Below are 15866 nucleotides of genomic sequence, written 5' to 3'. Positions count from 1 at the left end.
TGTAGAGTAGGAGGGGCTCTGTCAAAGGATCAGAAAATTAATAACATTGAATTAGGCTTGAGACTTTGACAAAGACTATTTTGACAAATTGTGGTGGGAAACTCTTAAAGTCCCGAGAGCTTTTTCATGCATTAAATTCCGCAGGCAATGCAAACGAATCGAGGCAAGTAGCAGCCGACTAGATACAATAAGGTACTTGATTAACTCTACGTATAGCCATGAGTAGTGAATTTGGGTGCAAAACTTTGCTAGTGAAAAGTACTAACGGTATCATCAGTTTTGTTGCACGTCTCTGTCTTCAGAGACCTGCTCTTTCCCATTGGAAGTAGCTCCATATACTCTTTAGAAATTCTTCAAGTTCAGGGAATATGTTTAAAAGAAGAAGAAAAGGTGTCTGTCTATTCCTGAACGAATCAAACGAGAAAGCTGAGGTGCTGAATTAACAGCATTTAGCTAAGAAAGCACAATGTTTTTCCATCCTCAAAAAACAAACCACCCCACCTTCCCATTTGTTTACACTACGCACGTGATACCCCATCCATTCGTGCATCCCACGCAGAAACCGTCGGCCCAGCTTAGTCATCACAAACTAGCGTCTCCCGACAAGCAACTTCACGAAATCATCAAAATTACCTACAAATCGTACCACCGTCCGCACCCTCAATCGACACACCCGCCATGTTTCTCCAACGCTCAGCCATTGCTGCTGCTCGCAGAGCAGCCGTCGCCCCCGTCATGAGACGCAGCTTTGCTACTAGCATGATTAGAAGTATGTGTATTCCCGATCCCATGTATCCGGAAAACTAGGTTTGAGCCGCGGATCTTGGGGCGGAAGCTTGTGTGTGAATTGAGTGCAGGACTAATTGTTATGTATAGGAGAAGCCGCGCCACCGGCCGCATCGGGCGATCGCAAGATTAAGAAGTTCGAAGGTGCGTTTGTTCGTAGCCCGGGGGTTGTCTGGAACCATGCGTAGGGAAATGGGAGAGGAAAGATGGGATAAATGGGCTGATATATATACGCACGATCTACAGAAATTAAGACCGAAGCTGATCTCATCGGGCCCGGTGCCTTACCCGGAACTGTCCCTACCGATCTCGAGCAAGCGACTGGTCTCGAGCGTCTTGAGATCTTGGGAAAGATGCAGGGAGTGGATATTTTCGACATGAAGCCTTTGGATGCTTCCAGGAAAGGTACGCATGCATGCTTCACCTGGGAGAGACATTAGGATGGGGCTGTTGCGTCGAAATTCGAAGGATGAAATGAATGAGACGGATGGGATGAATGAGATGAATGAGGATGGATTTGCTGATTGGTGAGAGATGTTTAGGCACGTTGGAGGACCCAATCATTGTCAAGTCCTTCGGTGACGAACAATATGCCGGTTGTACCGGATACCCAGTTGACTCGCATGTTACTATCTGGCTTACAGTACGTCTATGGAACCCTTCTCATATTTTTTCCCACATCCCACCTTGAAACTTTGTTATATCAGTTTTAAATTCTAACTCCGTCTTCCAGATGTCTCGCGACCGTCCCATCGAGCGTTGCCCAGAGTGCGGAAACGTTTTGAAAATGGAATATGTTGGTCCAGAAACGGATTCTCACGATCACCACCACGATCACCACGATGATGGACACCACAACTACGAGGAGCCAAAGACCTTTGCCGATTTCGTTCGTCCGGAATACAGATAAATCGAGAGAGAATGGGGTCCCGGTGCGTTAGCGATGATAGGCGAGTGTAGAAATGTAGAATAGTAAAGCGCGAAGTTGACGTATTCTCATTGCTTTCCACTAACCATGCTTAATTTGATCACATTGAAGGTGCGCTCATGATTGATTTTAAACCTTTTCAAAGCTTCAATTCCGAACTGCCCATCTTCATCCCCTTTTCAATTATTTTATTTGGTATGGAATTGCTCCGGTACTCTATTGTAAGGCACAAATTTTCCCTGTGATTTTGTCACCTCTCCCGCCCCATTCTTTTTTTAAAGCGAACCAAACCCCACGAATCTCCAGCAAACTAACTAGCTCACACCTCCAAGTCTCCCATATCACAGCCAGCCATTTTCCGAGCTCCAACGTATAAACCGGTAAATTAAAAAAGAAAACTAGAAAAACCCAATCGCTAACCTCCAAACATGCTTCATTTACGCTCGAGTCGTGAATCATCGTCGCAGTATGCATGTGCATTATAAACATCTAAACAACAAAGGCCAAATTCGCAAGGTGTGTGACAAAATCAAGGGTATTGTGAAAGGAGCGGTGATTCTATCAGGTAGGAAATCTCAACGATGCTGGATATAAAATAACACATCAAGTCCAGTAGACTGAAGTGAAACGGAAAGAGCTCCTTTGCCACCATTATATGCAATTTTTAACGGCGGCGGTGGAGAGATATATAGTAGAAATGTCTCCATATTAGTTTGAGGCGAATGGGAAACACATTCGATAGAAAACCTCAAGATATTAATGTCATTCAACGGTTGTTTGACTTGTCCGACTTGTCGACACCGGCTTTGTCGTCAGATTTGTGATTCCCCGTTTGCTTATCCTCATCTGATTTGTGGCCATCTGAATCTAAACTAGAGCTAGATTTAGAACTAGCACTGTCATCGTTGATTCGACTCTCCGGAGTTCGAGTAGGAGCTCTTGTCGCTAAAGTTGAGGCGACGAGTGTCCTATTGCTGTGATTGTCTCCCTCGTATTCGCTTACTTCCGTACTGCCACCATTGACCTTGCTAGAGTGACTGCCGGGAGTCTGAATGGAAGCTGCTTCACTGAGAGCTCTGGCTCTAGCTACCATCTCGGAAGCTTTCTCAGCTGCTCGCTCGGCTCTGATTTGCTTCTTCCACATCTGTGCATATCGACCTTTCTTAAGTAAGAGCTCGCTATGAGTTCCAGCTTCAGCGACTTGCCCAGCATGGAGAACCAATATTTGATCTGCATTAGTGATGGTGGACAATCGGTGGCTATAGTGGCGATGATTAGCATAATGCAGACGATTAGGGATTTGATTAGAGAGAGCTCTTACGCAATGACTAGCATAGTACGGCCTTCGGACAAGGTCGTTAATGCTTCTTGTATGTGTTGTTCAGTATCAGAATCCAATGCGGCAGTGGCTTCATCAAGCATGATGATCCGGGGATTCTTGATGATAGTTCGTGCTATCGCCACTCGTTGCTTCTCGCCACCACTAAGACGAAGACCTCGCTCACCGACCTTCGTGTCGTAACCATCCGGAAACGCCAATATCTTATCATGGATTGATGCAGCTCGGCATGCATTGTAAATATCTTCATCAGTCGCATCTTGGTTGGCATAGCGGAGATTATACATCAGAGTCTCGTTAAAAAGGATTGTGTCCTGTGGTACAACACCAATGTGGTGTCTTAGCGAATCTATGGTTATATCCCTAATGTCGTGGCCGTCAAGTTGGATACTACCATTCTGGGTATTGTAAAATCGAAAAAGTAGCCGAAAAACAGTGGATTTTCCTCCTCCGGATTCTCCAACAAAAGCTGTAGTCGTGCCAGGTTTGCAGGTAAAACTCAAGTCCTCCAGAGCAGGCTTGCGGGTATCGTAGGAGAATTTGACATGATTGAAGTCTATTCGACCCTCACATGCTGGCAGTGGCTGAGCACCTGGCTCGTCTACAACAGTCGGCTCCTCTTTGAACAGCTCAAGAAGACGTTCGCCACTGATCATGGCGCTCTGAATTCCTCGATAGAAGGACCCGAAGAAATTTAGAGGTTGTTGAAGTTGACCCATGTATGTGATTAAAGTCACAAACTGTCCCACTTGACGCTTACCAGTGGTAACTTGGTATGCAGCAATGAAAGAAGTTACAAGAAGTCCAGCCATGAAGACCAAGTTTTGACTAATGTTAAGGATATTCAAAGAAATGGTTACTTTGAATTCCATTTTCTGAAATGCCGAGACCGCCTGTCGGTAACGATCAAATTCATAAGTTTCAGCATTGAAGTATTTGACCGTCTCATAAGACGTCAGAGAGTCATTCTTGACAGCGTCCTCCTCACGGCTGAGGTTTGCATTGTCGACGTTGGTCTGATCGCCATCTTGCCATTCGGATGGTAAGGTAAAGGTAGGAAAAGGTGATGATGCTAACCACGAGAGCGTAGTAAGCGTCGAAGGCGTATGCAAAATAACCAATAGCTACGCCAAGATCAAATATCATTGGAAGTACCTGGAAGGTCACTTGCTCAAGGAAATTATTGATGGCGTTACCCTTACTAAGTGCTGATAGGACTTCTCCGGTGCGCTTCCCGAGGTGAAAATCCAGACTAAGACCATGGACATGCTCAAATGAGGCGGTGGTCAGAGCCTTGTATGAGTACTGTGAAATTGGAATCCACAGAACCGATCTAGCAGCCCCTAAAATTCCGGAAGAGCCTTGAAGAAACTTGAAAGCAATGAGTAGAGAAATTGACAACCACGGCATCGTGACTTCGTTGTCATCATCGCCAGTGAGCGCATCGGTGACCCTTCCGACTTGCAAAGGAACCGCGATGTTCACTATTCGTTGCATAACGACAAGCAGGAAGCAAACAACTACTACTATTTGCAAGCGAACGGATCTAGCCGGCCATAAATATGGAAAGAAGAGTGAATATCCTTTCAAGTACTCCCACCACGTCTTTGTTGTAGCCGTTGTAGGCTTGTAAAAGGCCGGCACTTCGTCCACACGCTGCTGAACAATCGGTCTCCCTTGAATGTCGGCGCCTTGTACGGCAGTACCATTCGCAGTCGCGTGTCCATTCAACGATAAAGAGTCTGCAGCAGATGCATTTGCAATTGAACCATTTCCGGAAACATGACCGTTCCCATTCGCTCGACCATTGAAAAGGAGAGGGCTGTTCTCATCAGGCTCACTGCTACTCTGACGACTTGCAATTTTGCCTTTGAATGAGCGTTCAATAGTGAAGACACAATAAAAAGCTACGCAGAAGAAAAGTAGAACTACCCGAATTGCATCGAGTACAAGCTCAACAATTTCCCATTGGGTTGCATATTTGTGAAATTCCGGATCGTATGTAAGCAGTGAGTTGAGTTCTGGGTGAGCTGAGGTATATAACGATAACGAAGCGGCAAAAAGCACAATTTCAATAACCAGCGCAACGAACCATGTAACCTGATGTGCAATTGAAGGTGAGGGTGTGGTGTCGACTAAGGAAATGAGAAAGACACTGTAGAAAAAGAGAGAGGCGCAAACATATATCTGCATTCAACAATGGTCAGTAGCTGTTTCATCCTGAACATAAGCTGGAGGAGCGAATACTCACTGCAGTTGCTTCGCCACACCACCAACCATTCTCCCGTTTATCGAGGGCATGTACCACAATGTTGATCGCATTGCCGAGAAACGTTCCCAGAACACCAGCCGAAAGCCAGAGAAATAATAATTTCCGAACAGGGCTGAAATCTTGCAGCTTGAGCCTATCCTTATCTTGTTTTGTCCTCCTAACAGACCGCGGTAAAGGTTTTCCGCCAGGACCTGTGAGCACCGGTCCAGATTCATCAGAAGACTCAGCAGTTAGGATGCTATGTGTGACGAATGAGACGAGAAATACGACCAAAAGAATCCATGGATAATTGAAGTGCGCGAGATCCAATATTGTTGCTGTGGTATAAGTACCCATTCCCTTTGGATGAATACTAGAGCTCGAGCTCAAGTACTTATCGACGCCCGCCATTTCAATTTATATTAATTGAAAGTCTCCCCTTCCTTCCCTCATCAATATACCGGGTTGAAAAGCGATCGTGGATAGCTCATGACCCTTTCGACTGGGACAAGCTTATTCAGTGGTTTGTATCTCGAGGAGCGCGGTGCCGGAGTGACTGTGGCTGGCTGGCTGGCTGGCTGTGGTGATACCGAGGTATAAACGACTGAAATTGGACTAATATCCTGATACCTAAAGGAAATTCAAAGATGTATGATCAGCGAAATGGATATGATTTATGTGAATTTACCTGCGATTTGCGGTGTAACCAACAAATGCAGTTGTCGAATGAAAAAGATGATCAACAAATAGATGTGAATGTGGATGTAAATAAGTGATGGTGGCGGAGATGATGGTGGGGAATCTTGGCTCAAAAAATAGTTTAATAGTCTCGTACTAATACCAGATTCCTATTTTAAAGTTTGGTACTATAATAAAAGTGAGGATAAAAGTAGGTGTAAGATGGAAGATGAAAGACACGGTAGGAAGATGAGGGAGAAATAGAAGTAACAGGAGAAAGAAGTACAAGTACAAGTAGAGGAGACTGATGTGGTGAGATGAGATGAGATGAGATGAGATATACACAACAAGACAGTGAAGTAATAAGTAGGTAACTTGAGTTGATGATTTAAAGAGGTTAATATATCAAGATATGAAGTGATATACTTGGTACCGTAGGTACTTTTGAATGTAGAAAAGTTGAGGAAGATATAAACTTCCAAAGAAAGGTACTGAGGTAGTTTGTACTTTGGATGACTGCCGATGTTGATGTTGGTGTTGTTGCTGATGATCTAGACTTCAAAGAAATATATAACTTTGTTTTTAATATCTTACCTTTGCTCTCGCGCGTTTTAAACAAAACTCTTTATACTCTCTTTGACCTCTTTCCACTCCTAACCATCAAGTTCCCAATGTGTCCTTTTCAACAAGTTGTCCTTCTCAATAACTCTTTCTTGGCTGGCTTTTTGCAATTCCAGTTTTGGAATTTCAAATTTTCTCTTATTTTCTGAATTAAGTCAAGTATGTATCAAATATTGGGACCCGGATACCTGTATTCGGGAGTGTGAATGCGAACAAGAGATGCGTCCGTTCTGCGCAAAGGTGTGAAAAGAGTGCAGGGAACTTGATGGAGAGGGAGAGGCACATGCAACATACAAAGCCCAACAACGCCTTGAGGAGTACTTCTCTTAATCAAATATATTGATAAAGTCTGGATGAATATAAGGGAATAATAAATAAATAAAGGGTGATTCCGTCCCTCGAATTGTTCTTAATTGATTGGAACTTTGTTTGGTATGGTTAACGATTGGATGAAGGGGCGAAGTGGGTGAAGTGGGTGAAGTTTCTTATATTGCAAATGCAGTGAGTGCAGTGAATGTATTTCGTACTGTATTGTGGATGTGGGTGTGGATATGGATATGGATATGGATATGGATGTAGTTTTGAATGTGGATTTATTAATAAATGTGAACGTGATGGATGTGATTGTGATTGATTGTGATTGTGAATATTGTTGAAAGTAGCAAGTACTTCCTTCGTACGTACGATGCGACTGTACAATCTCTTCTTTCTTATTAGACTTTTGAGCTCCGCTTCTTTTTTTTCTTCCCTTTTTTTTTCCTTTTGCTTGTCTTTGTTTTCTTCTCGTATTGTCATATCTGTTAGATGTTTCGTACTATACTCTAGTAGTTGATGAGAGCCTCCTCATTTCTTTGACCGCCAGCAGAGCACAGGCATGAGAGTCAAGCAAGGCATAGTGTGCTCCGGGCCCATATGAATTAGAGCGTCGGTACCGGTATAATGTCCACCAATGGGGTAGGAGATGCTATGGGAACTTGCTTGATGAGGGCTCCTATGCGCTTTGAATTGCTCCATCAAATACAAAGAGGAAAAGTTTCCTGAACGATGAAGGCTTGTTGGGAGATTGAAAGGTAAGCTGAGGAAACAGGCTGGAAATCACTCCACATAGAGTTTAAGGTTGTGATTTGATATTATACACTGCATAATTGGCCTACCTAGCTACCATTTTTTCATCGATGCGACCCATACATCATCAACGTATAAGTAGGATAGTATGCAATGTGTATCATGCATCGATGTATGTGGTTGGCGACTCGTGTAACAGGTACATACGATACCGGACAGTGCAGCAACGATGTTCAATGTGGTCCAGATATGGTTGAGGTTATTCGGTAATTCGTAATCTTCCATTCACGAGCATTCTTGGCTCCTGGTAAACATCGGGATGGGATCCAAAAGAAGGTGGTTCATGGGAATGGAAAGGGAGAGGGAGAGGGAGACTTGGGGACAATCATGGGCATAATGGCATTAGGTTTCAAACATCATACAAGTCATGAGTGAGTATGAGTATGAGGGTGAGGGTATAGCGCTTCATATTATAGGGGGCCCGTTGACGTTACGGAAGCAGTGTTGTAACCTATCCGCGCTATGATGAAAGAAAGTTCTCGGTAAAGAGGATTTTTATTTTTATTTTTATTTTTCTTGCCTCTGTTTCATTGCCTTGCACATTAAAGTTACGATATATATAGTACTGGATACAAGAAAGGGTAGAAGAGCATAAGAGTGCGAGAGTACGAGAGTACAAGAGTACAAGAGTACTGTACCAGACCAGAGTACAGGAGTACAAGACTGCAAGAGTACAAATTTCAAAGGTAATTGAGATCTGTTTGATCGTATCGACTACTACCTAAGGAGGTACAGTACCTAGGAGGTAAGTAATCATTGTACAGTATTGGGTATCATCTACCACCCGCTTAGCATCCTCCATCCCTATAAATTGCTTCTCTACCGGTATTGTCACATTTATCGCAGACCCCCCGGAATAGATTGGTGGATGAAGGCCTGGACCTGAGCGATCTCATGGCACCACCCATCCACAAGTTGACACTCACACATACAAAACACCCCCCCCCCCCACCCTCCAAGACACACAAGGGCTGAGCGTCCATCTGCTACCAAAATTCGGTTGCGCTGCAGGAATAGCCCCACTTCTGCCATATCCCATGAATCCCCATCACTTCAACCACTTTCCACTTTCATCCCTGACACAAAAACTTTCGCTAGAGCACTCGAGGATGAATCAGGATCGACTGCATGTCAGATATTAGTTTACTGACACGTGGTAGGCCATTCGTCTAACTGTATCATGTACTGTACTCATCATGTACTCATCATGTAATGATGAGAGCGGCATGAGAGCGGAGTAATGATTACTGCTGCATTTGTATATATATCTTGCCGGTTTACTCGAACTTCTTAGGAAGTGACGGTGTGCCAACCGCTATGTATAATATATATCCATATCAGGCTCAGCGTCGCTATTGATTGTATGAACGACTGCATGGTTACTACTCTGCTCTGCGACAGTATCTTAAAATATGCCTGCCCACGTGAGCCTTCTTCAAATCTTCTCCGTACCTAGGTAAGGCACTTACTCGGCCGGGGAAATGGAGAAATCGGTTCTATGAACAGCACGATAATTTCACCTCCGGGCAGAGCACTTTCAAATCCGACCAACTCATGTAACTGCCTGCATCTTTCAAGCATCAGGCATTAAACATAGAACGTCGGTATCAATCACATACGTATCATTGTTAAAGTACGGCACTGCACAGTACGGTGTCGATTCTGGTAGCGAATTCCGATCTGGCTTGCGGCAACATCTTCTCCGACATTGGCAGTTCCTTTACCCCTCGTGTCACTCGCCAATGCACCAAAGAATGGTATGTACCCCGGTATCTCTTTTATTGCCAATATGTCAAAAACTCCAATTCTGACGCATTGCTGCCGTCGGGCAGATATCTTACATATACCACGTATGGCGGGATTGGGCATAGCTGCCGTGACACTCGGGCCGGCCCCGCAGATGCAAAATACTTTTTTCTAATCTATTAACTTATATTACATACAGTACTTGAACAATATAATATATATACCTTCCAATAATGCGAAGAGGGTGTGATTGTCCACCTTACCCCCCATGGTCATAAGATAATCAATATCGGCATGCCACTTTACCTCAGTTTCGATCGAGATTGGCGGTGAGACTTTTGAAATGGCCTGCTCGAGTGGATTTCCCTTGTCAAGTTTCTCTCCCTTCTCTTCCTCCTTACAAATTCATGTACCGGTACGATGTAATCATCTCAGATACTAGAGATACAAAGGTACTAGCTTTAATTTTAGTTCTAGTCTGTGTATGTAAAAAGGTACGTACCTAGGCGATGTGACTAGGTATACTTCGCCTACGCATACTTCCTTCGAGAAGAAAGATGACTTATTGTGGGGTATATTTTCTTCTTTCTTTTCCTGCAGCCACAACATGCTTGCCACCTCATATTCAACAGAAATACCTAGGAGGTGAACTGAAATTCGTTTTTGATCACTGCTAAAGCTTCAACTCCATCTATCTCGTAAGTGTGAGAAAAGAGGCTCGGAATAAGGAAAATCAGGCTACGCGCTTCATTTATAAGAGCATCTTCTCTAATCTCTATAGCTCGCGGATTCCCTCTCAGAAAAACACATGTCCAATCGGCGATCAGTGGTGATCAATACATCTTGTTCGCATTTGATGATACGATCCGGATCCGGATCAAGTCATCATTCCTTACTATACATTTCCGCATCTTATCGGCTTTGCCGCTTACTCATGCTAGTAATCACTCTTGCATTTCCGTCGCTATCACATTTCAAAAACATGGTCTAGACAGAAACCTGTCCGATCTGAAGGGTTCACTTCCTCTTCGAATCTTTATCCTATCCAACAATTAGCACCTTTAAGGCAGATAGTCATATTCAGATAATTCTAGATCTCATAGGCCTATAGTCTTACTTTGTCATGTTCGAACTTATCCCTCGAGTCTGACAGGTCGAAGGGTATTAGGATATTTGTGCCAACCTTGCAATGCGAGTCTTCGACATGCTCTTCCTTTCACTTGTAAGCCCAATAGGCCACACTGCAAAGTTTATCAAATTATTGCAAACTTCATTTAGTGATGGGATATGAATTATTTCATTTCATTACGAATGTTTCTTCAGGTACAATTCCTGCTGCATATTTCCCCCAATGTTACCATGAAATATTTGCACCTTCCCGCAGCAATCCATGCTGACATCAGCACATGCATATCGCGAATGCCCATCTCCGCGAACCATATTCGCGATCTGTGCCTGCATATGTGACAGTTCTAATTAGTCCACTCTTGGTTCGCATCTGCACTCCTCACCATACATGAAAGAGATGAGGAGAACGTTACTTTATTGCACAATACATTATAATTACAGTTCGTATCGACGCAAACATCGGATACTAGTTTAGGAAACCGGCCGAGATCCAAAGATGTGCCTACCATTAAAGACACGGCTCAATAGTAGAGGAAACTCATCACCAATGGCCCATTGAATTGCCAAGCCACCGGCATGTAGTTTGCGCGCCACCGCACATATATCACACGTCTTTGCCCGAGAACCGGTACCACTATCTCAAGTCCTACGGTTCACAATAAAAGTATCGCAAGAAAGAGGCACAACACACGACATCACGGCCAACAGTTTGACTTTTCCAGCTACCCGGCGAGTTGCCGATGTTCATGCTTCTCCTCGTGCGACATCTGAATCACTTTAGTAACCAAAGAAGGTCGCACAAGGAATCCACAAGCGAGTTTGCATGATAATTTCGCAAACCAAGGCCAAAAACCGATAATTTTCCCACATTGGTGTTCCCATGTACTTTATTTTGTGGAACGGTCTCGAGACGCATCCATGCAAGCATGTCATCTAGACATCCGCCACAATATCATCTCATATCTCCCACAGTATCCTCTCATCCTGTCACAATCCTGTCATATTCTATGCTCCTCCACATTGAAGTGCGCAGTCTCCAATACCCTCTCATATCAGCCTGCTCTCTTCACATGTCACAGCAAAATCCACCTGATCGTACAAGTGCGATCGGATCCCCGCACTCTTTCCTTGTATTTGTGATATCTTTACCGCCGTTTCAAACATTTCCAAGTTTTGTTTTGAATTCAGCTGCAACTGCAGCTTTTACGTTTTGGATGATAGATGATGGGTTGAGCCGCATAATGAGGCAGAAGTCTGTAGCATTGATTGGTGGTACATAGAGAACCCGCGAATATCTAGATTATTTCTATTCATTGTTGCGAGAAAGACTCTTTTCCTCTAAATCTAGAAATGAACAATTCTTTCTATACTGCAATTTCAGAGCTTGCTTTCACTGGAATACATATCATGAAATTTGGTTATGTTTATATTATACCCGATTTTGACCTTTTGCTCGCGAAGTCTAATGTTCCAATAGGTAGGTAGGTATACAACTTCATTGGCCATTAGCTGTAGTATTGACAGTTCTCCTATTCTCCAACTTAGGATATTTCAATCTAGATTACACATCAGTTGATTTGTTATCTGAAGATTCTTGTTGGAGATGTAATAATCTTAAATAAAGCTTCAAAGTTACCCAACACGACGCGAACGACTGAAATCACTCTGCTGCAATTGCAAATAAATACTAAATCTTCACATCTCGAATATCGCTATCAGTATCACTGTTAATATTCTCATTTAATCAAAACCATATATCCTATTCATCATATTCATCTCTTCCACCCCGTGAACCCCTTTTATTCATATCTTCTGTTCGTTCAACCACCCCTTCTTTCACAAGTTGTGATTCATACTATATATACATGTGTATAAGATTGTATAGTCGAGTAAGGTTATATAAACTTTAAACCTAAAGAAACACCCCCCAGGTAATCCTAAATATGAATTACTCTAATAACAAGACCTCGATTCCGATCGTAAAGATATTTAAGATATAGGCGTCTGGAAAATATATATATACACGAGTATAAAACCTTAAGAGATATAAAATTTGAATTTATAATCTTCTCATTTCTTTTGGGGTTGGAATATGAGGGGGTAGGTATGAATAAATATTTATATAGGTTCTAATTATAGCCAATGATTTATAATAAATAACCTCGCATTTACAACTCCTTTCGTCGCTTCACTTGTAATTGTTCGATATGCATATGATCCATACCACGCATGAATACAAGTGCTCAATAAGTCTAAGAATGGAGCTCCTTTCATAGTCCACCCTCTAATCTCCTCATATCTTATCAGCTTTCCCAGATCTAGAAAGAATATAGCTTACTACCGCCTTTCTATCTGCTACGTCTGCAGCTCCCGATTTCCTCATACGAGGAAGCTTTTGATATCTTCATCAGGTTCAGGTCACCCATCTCAATTGCTAGCAGATCATCTTACTGCCAATCAACGGCGGGTTCGGCTGTGTGGAACTTAAATCCTGCTACTTCTGTCTCGAAGCGGAATATTTTTTCGACATCTGCTGGCTATCTTCATCTTCGTCTGATTCGAAGACATTTTGAACGCTTTGGATCTGTGAGCTTGACTCATGAGGCTGTTGCTATATTGAATGGAAGATTATAAGTTCAATTTCAAGAATATGTTCACATGGAAGCTGGAGATGAGGGCACTCAAGATATTATTGTGAGAGTGAAAGTTTTGGCGTAGCTGGGAAGGGCAGCGGTATATTGGATATATGTATTTGATGAACTAACTATACTACCTATTAATCTTAATGATACAGTTTTCAAGATTTTGGTCCTTATCATTGTAAAGTTATTAATTATCAAAATTGAAGAGATTGAGTAAGTCTTAAGGGGGGAGGTTCGGTAAAATATATTCGATCCGGGCTGAATCTACATACATCATCGATATCTACATCAACACTATTACACTATAACTTTCATACTTACAAAATCGAATCTACAAGTAAGTTATATGATTTTGCAAAAATAATATCTCAGATTGGACGCCAGGGACGCCCATCAACGGAGCTATGTGAGCTAGGTATAGTTATTCACTTATTCATCCACTTCCAACTACAAGCACACTAGTATATCCCGTCATTTCCCGCGCAAACCCTCGATACCCATCGAGAAATAAACCACTAATCGAAAACACCCTCGATGGCTGCAAATCTCAACCCCAGAACCCCAGACAACCCCTAAAGCCATTCATTACATATGTCTCGCAACTTGAGATTCGGTGGTACATACTACATAGCTAGCAGTACAATACTACTATCGTGTCCTTATTTACATACGCGGCTGCGTATATATACCGTTATCGATTCGAATTCATTAACTATCAAGATTCGTTGGTTGATTCTCCACTCGCTCAAAATCAAATCCTATCGATTTAACTGTTAAATATGACGGAAGTAATGGCCAATTCCTGAAAATCAAAAGAGCGTGTAGGTAATCATGAGTACGTGCAAGTAGCAATACAACATCATCCTCAAATAACGACGCAAGAGATGAGATGAAAGCGGATGTGAGAATAAGGTCTGAGCTAATTATCCAAAGGGGTGACTTGATAATTGATACATTTTTCACTGCTAGATGATGTTTTCAAGGTCGAGGTTGAGGAAAGCACTGTTCTGATGGCACTTAATGCAAATCGGTTCCATGTAGAGGAATGCATTGGCTGATTTTGGATATCAAAGTACAAGCAAGCCCTCAATTCGAAAGTCGAATAGCGGCTAGCGAGAATGGAAGGTGGTAGATGCCGGAATTTGTAGGTGACTAGTACTTTCCTTTGACTGCTTGGACGTAAGTACTAGGAAGGAAGTAATTAGTAGCTCTTAGAAGGGTGAATCCGAGAAAGACGACAACGTAGCTGACGGTAGATATGTGGTATTTAACAACCTAGGTGGTATGATCAGTTGTTTAAAAAAGAACGAGGCAAAAACTCGTACACATAAATTACGCTTATCCCAAAAACCAAGAACCAAAGGAAGAATTATGTATATGCCAAATTAACGTTCCCAAGAAAACTAGGAATCACTCATCACAAAACCGAGCAGTATCGTCGATATATTATGCCCAGGACAAAGATATCGATGGCATTTCCTGTAAAATCAACCTGCATCAGCGCCTGCTTCAGGTTTAGACTTCGTGGTTATTTCTTTTTGAGATATAGTAAGACCTTAGGATAATAACGAACCCTATAGCCAACACGGGGAGATCGACCCCAAAAACGCATTTCCAAATCGATTGAGCTAGCTCATCTCTAATAGTAGGAGCTACTGTCGAGCTATGGCTGCCATTGAAAGTACGGCGTTCAAATAAAGATGTCGATATCGCGATGGAATAAAATGTCATCGCAGAAAATGATATCCGCTAGAAGATATAACCCTCTCGCTTCTAGCCCTTGGATGGTACTGGCAGCGCTTAGTATTTCTGAGCCCATACCCCGTGATGCAACATCTTGATGCCATTCATTCCAGAAGTTCCTCTCTCCTCTCCTCTCCTAGACTAACTACTAGCTAAAAACTTACTAGTATCCGCCCACAGCTATCAAACCATGACGACGTAATCTTAGATACCACCACAATATCATATCAACAACGAACGAGGAAGTAAAGAATCAAAAGATTAGTTCGTAGGAATAGTAGGAATGAGATTATTATCTCAGTGGAGCGAGTGTTCGTGGTAAGTAAGTAAGTCTTCATCGCATCTTTTCTTCCCTTCCCTTTCCCTTCCCCGTCTTCAAATAATATAATTAATATAATATAATATAATATAATATAATATAATATAATATAATATAATATAATATAATATAATATAATATAATATAATATAATATAATATAATATAATATAATATAATATAATATAATATAATATAATATAATATAATATAATATAATATAATATAATATAATATAATATAATATAATATATGATACTTATTTGTCTATACACAATCAACTAATCAACCAATTAATCAACTAATCATCTGATCGTCCACGCGCTCGCTCAACTGGTAATCTACCTACTAGGTAATTCAGAAACATCACTTACTTTCGCTTATCCATTTACTTAGGTAACCGTATAGCTAGCTAGCCATTCCTATTCTTCCATCCTTACATCCTTCTATATCTAGAACCGAACCATAATATCCTCTCCCATGAAATACCATCTCACCTTCACCCGTAAAGCAAAATAGATCCCCCTCCGACAGACTGCCCTCATATTACTTACTCCTCTC

General features: G+C 42.1%; 4 protein-coding genes across 4 annotated transcripts; 1 reads left to right on the top strand and 3 right to left on the bottom strand.

Annotated features, from left to right (window-relative positions):
* Positions 1-678: 678 nt before the first annotated feature.
* On the top strand, positions 679-1696 carry SS1G_03202 (cytochrome c oxidase polypeptide IV, mitochondrial precursor; the record flags this gene model as incomplete). The annotated part of the gene is made up of 5 exons (XM_001595064.1): positions 679-769; positions 877-930; positions 1033-1191; positions 1329-1429; positions 1520-1696. 5 exons carry the CDS (start codon positions 679-681, stop codon positions 1694-1696), a joined length of 582 nt encoding a protein of 193 aa, XP_001595114.1.
* A 784-nt stretch (positions 1697-2480) lies between these two features.
* On the bottom strand, positions 2481-5715 carry SS1G_03201 (hypothetical protein; the record flags this gene model as incomplete). Its single annotated transcript, XM_001595063.1, has 4 exons — positions 2481-2973; positions 3036-4125; positions 4256-5153; positions 5305-5715. 4 exons carry the CDS (start codon positions 5713-5715, stop codon positions 2481-2483), a joined length of 2892 nt encoding a protein of 963 aa, XP_001595113.1.
* Positions 5716-9005: 3290 nt separating this feature from the next.
* Positions 9006-10599, bottom strand: SS1G_03200 (hypothetical protein; the record flags this gene model as incomplete). The annotated part of the gene is made up of 5 exons (XM_001595062.1): positions 9006-9043; positions 9348-9503; positions 9699-9774; positions 10015-10147; positions 10592-10599. 5 exons carry the CDS (start codon positions 10597-10599, stop codon positions 9006-9008), a joined length of 411 nt encoding a protein of 136 aa, XP_001595112.1.
* Positions 10600-12438: 1839 nt separating this feature from the next.
* Positions 12439-13170, bottom strand: SS1G_03199 (predicted protein; the record flags this gene model as incomplete). Its single annotated transcript, XM_001595061.1, has 3 exons — positions 12439-12457; positions 12764-12920; positions 13101-13170. The coding sequence occupies 3 exons, from the start codon at positions 13168-13170 to the stop codon at positions 12439-12441; spliced, it is 246 nt and encodes an 81-aa protein (XP_001595111.1).
* Positions 13171-15866: the final 2696 nt, after the last annotated feature.

This window comes from Sclerotinia sclerotiorum, genomic scaffold, assembly GCF_000146945.2.
Source record: "Sclerotinia sclerotiorum 1980 UF-70 scaffold_4 genomic scaffold, whole genome shotgun sequence".
Lineage (NCBI taxonomy): Eukaryota > Fungi > Ascomycota > Leotiomycetes > Helotiales > Sclerotiniaceae > Sclerotinia > Sclerotinia sclerotiorum.
This window is presented reverse-complemented; position numbering and strand designations above follow the sequence as displayed.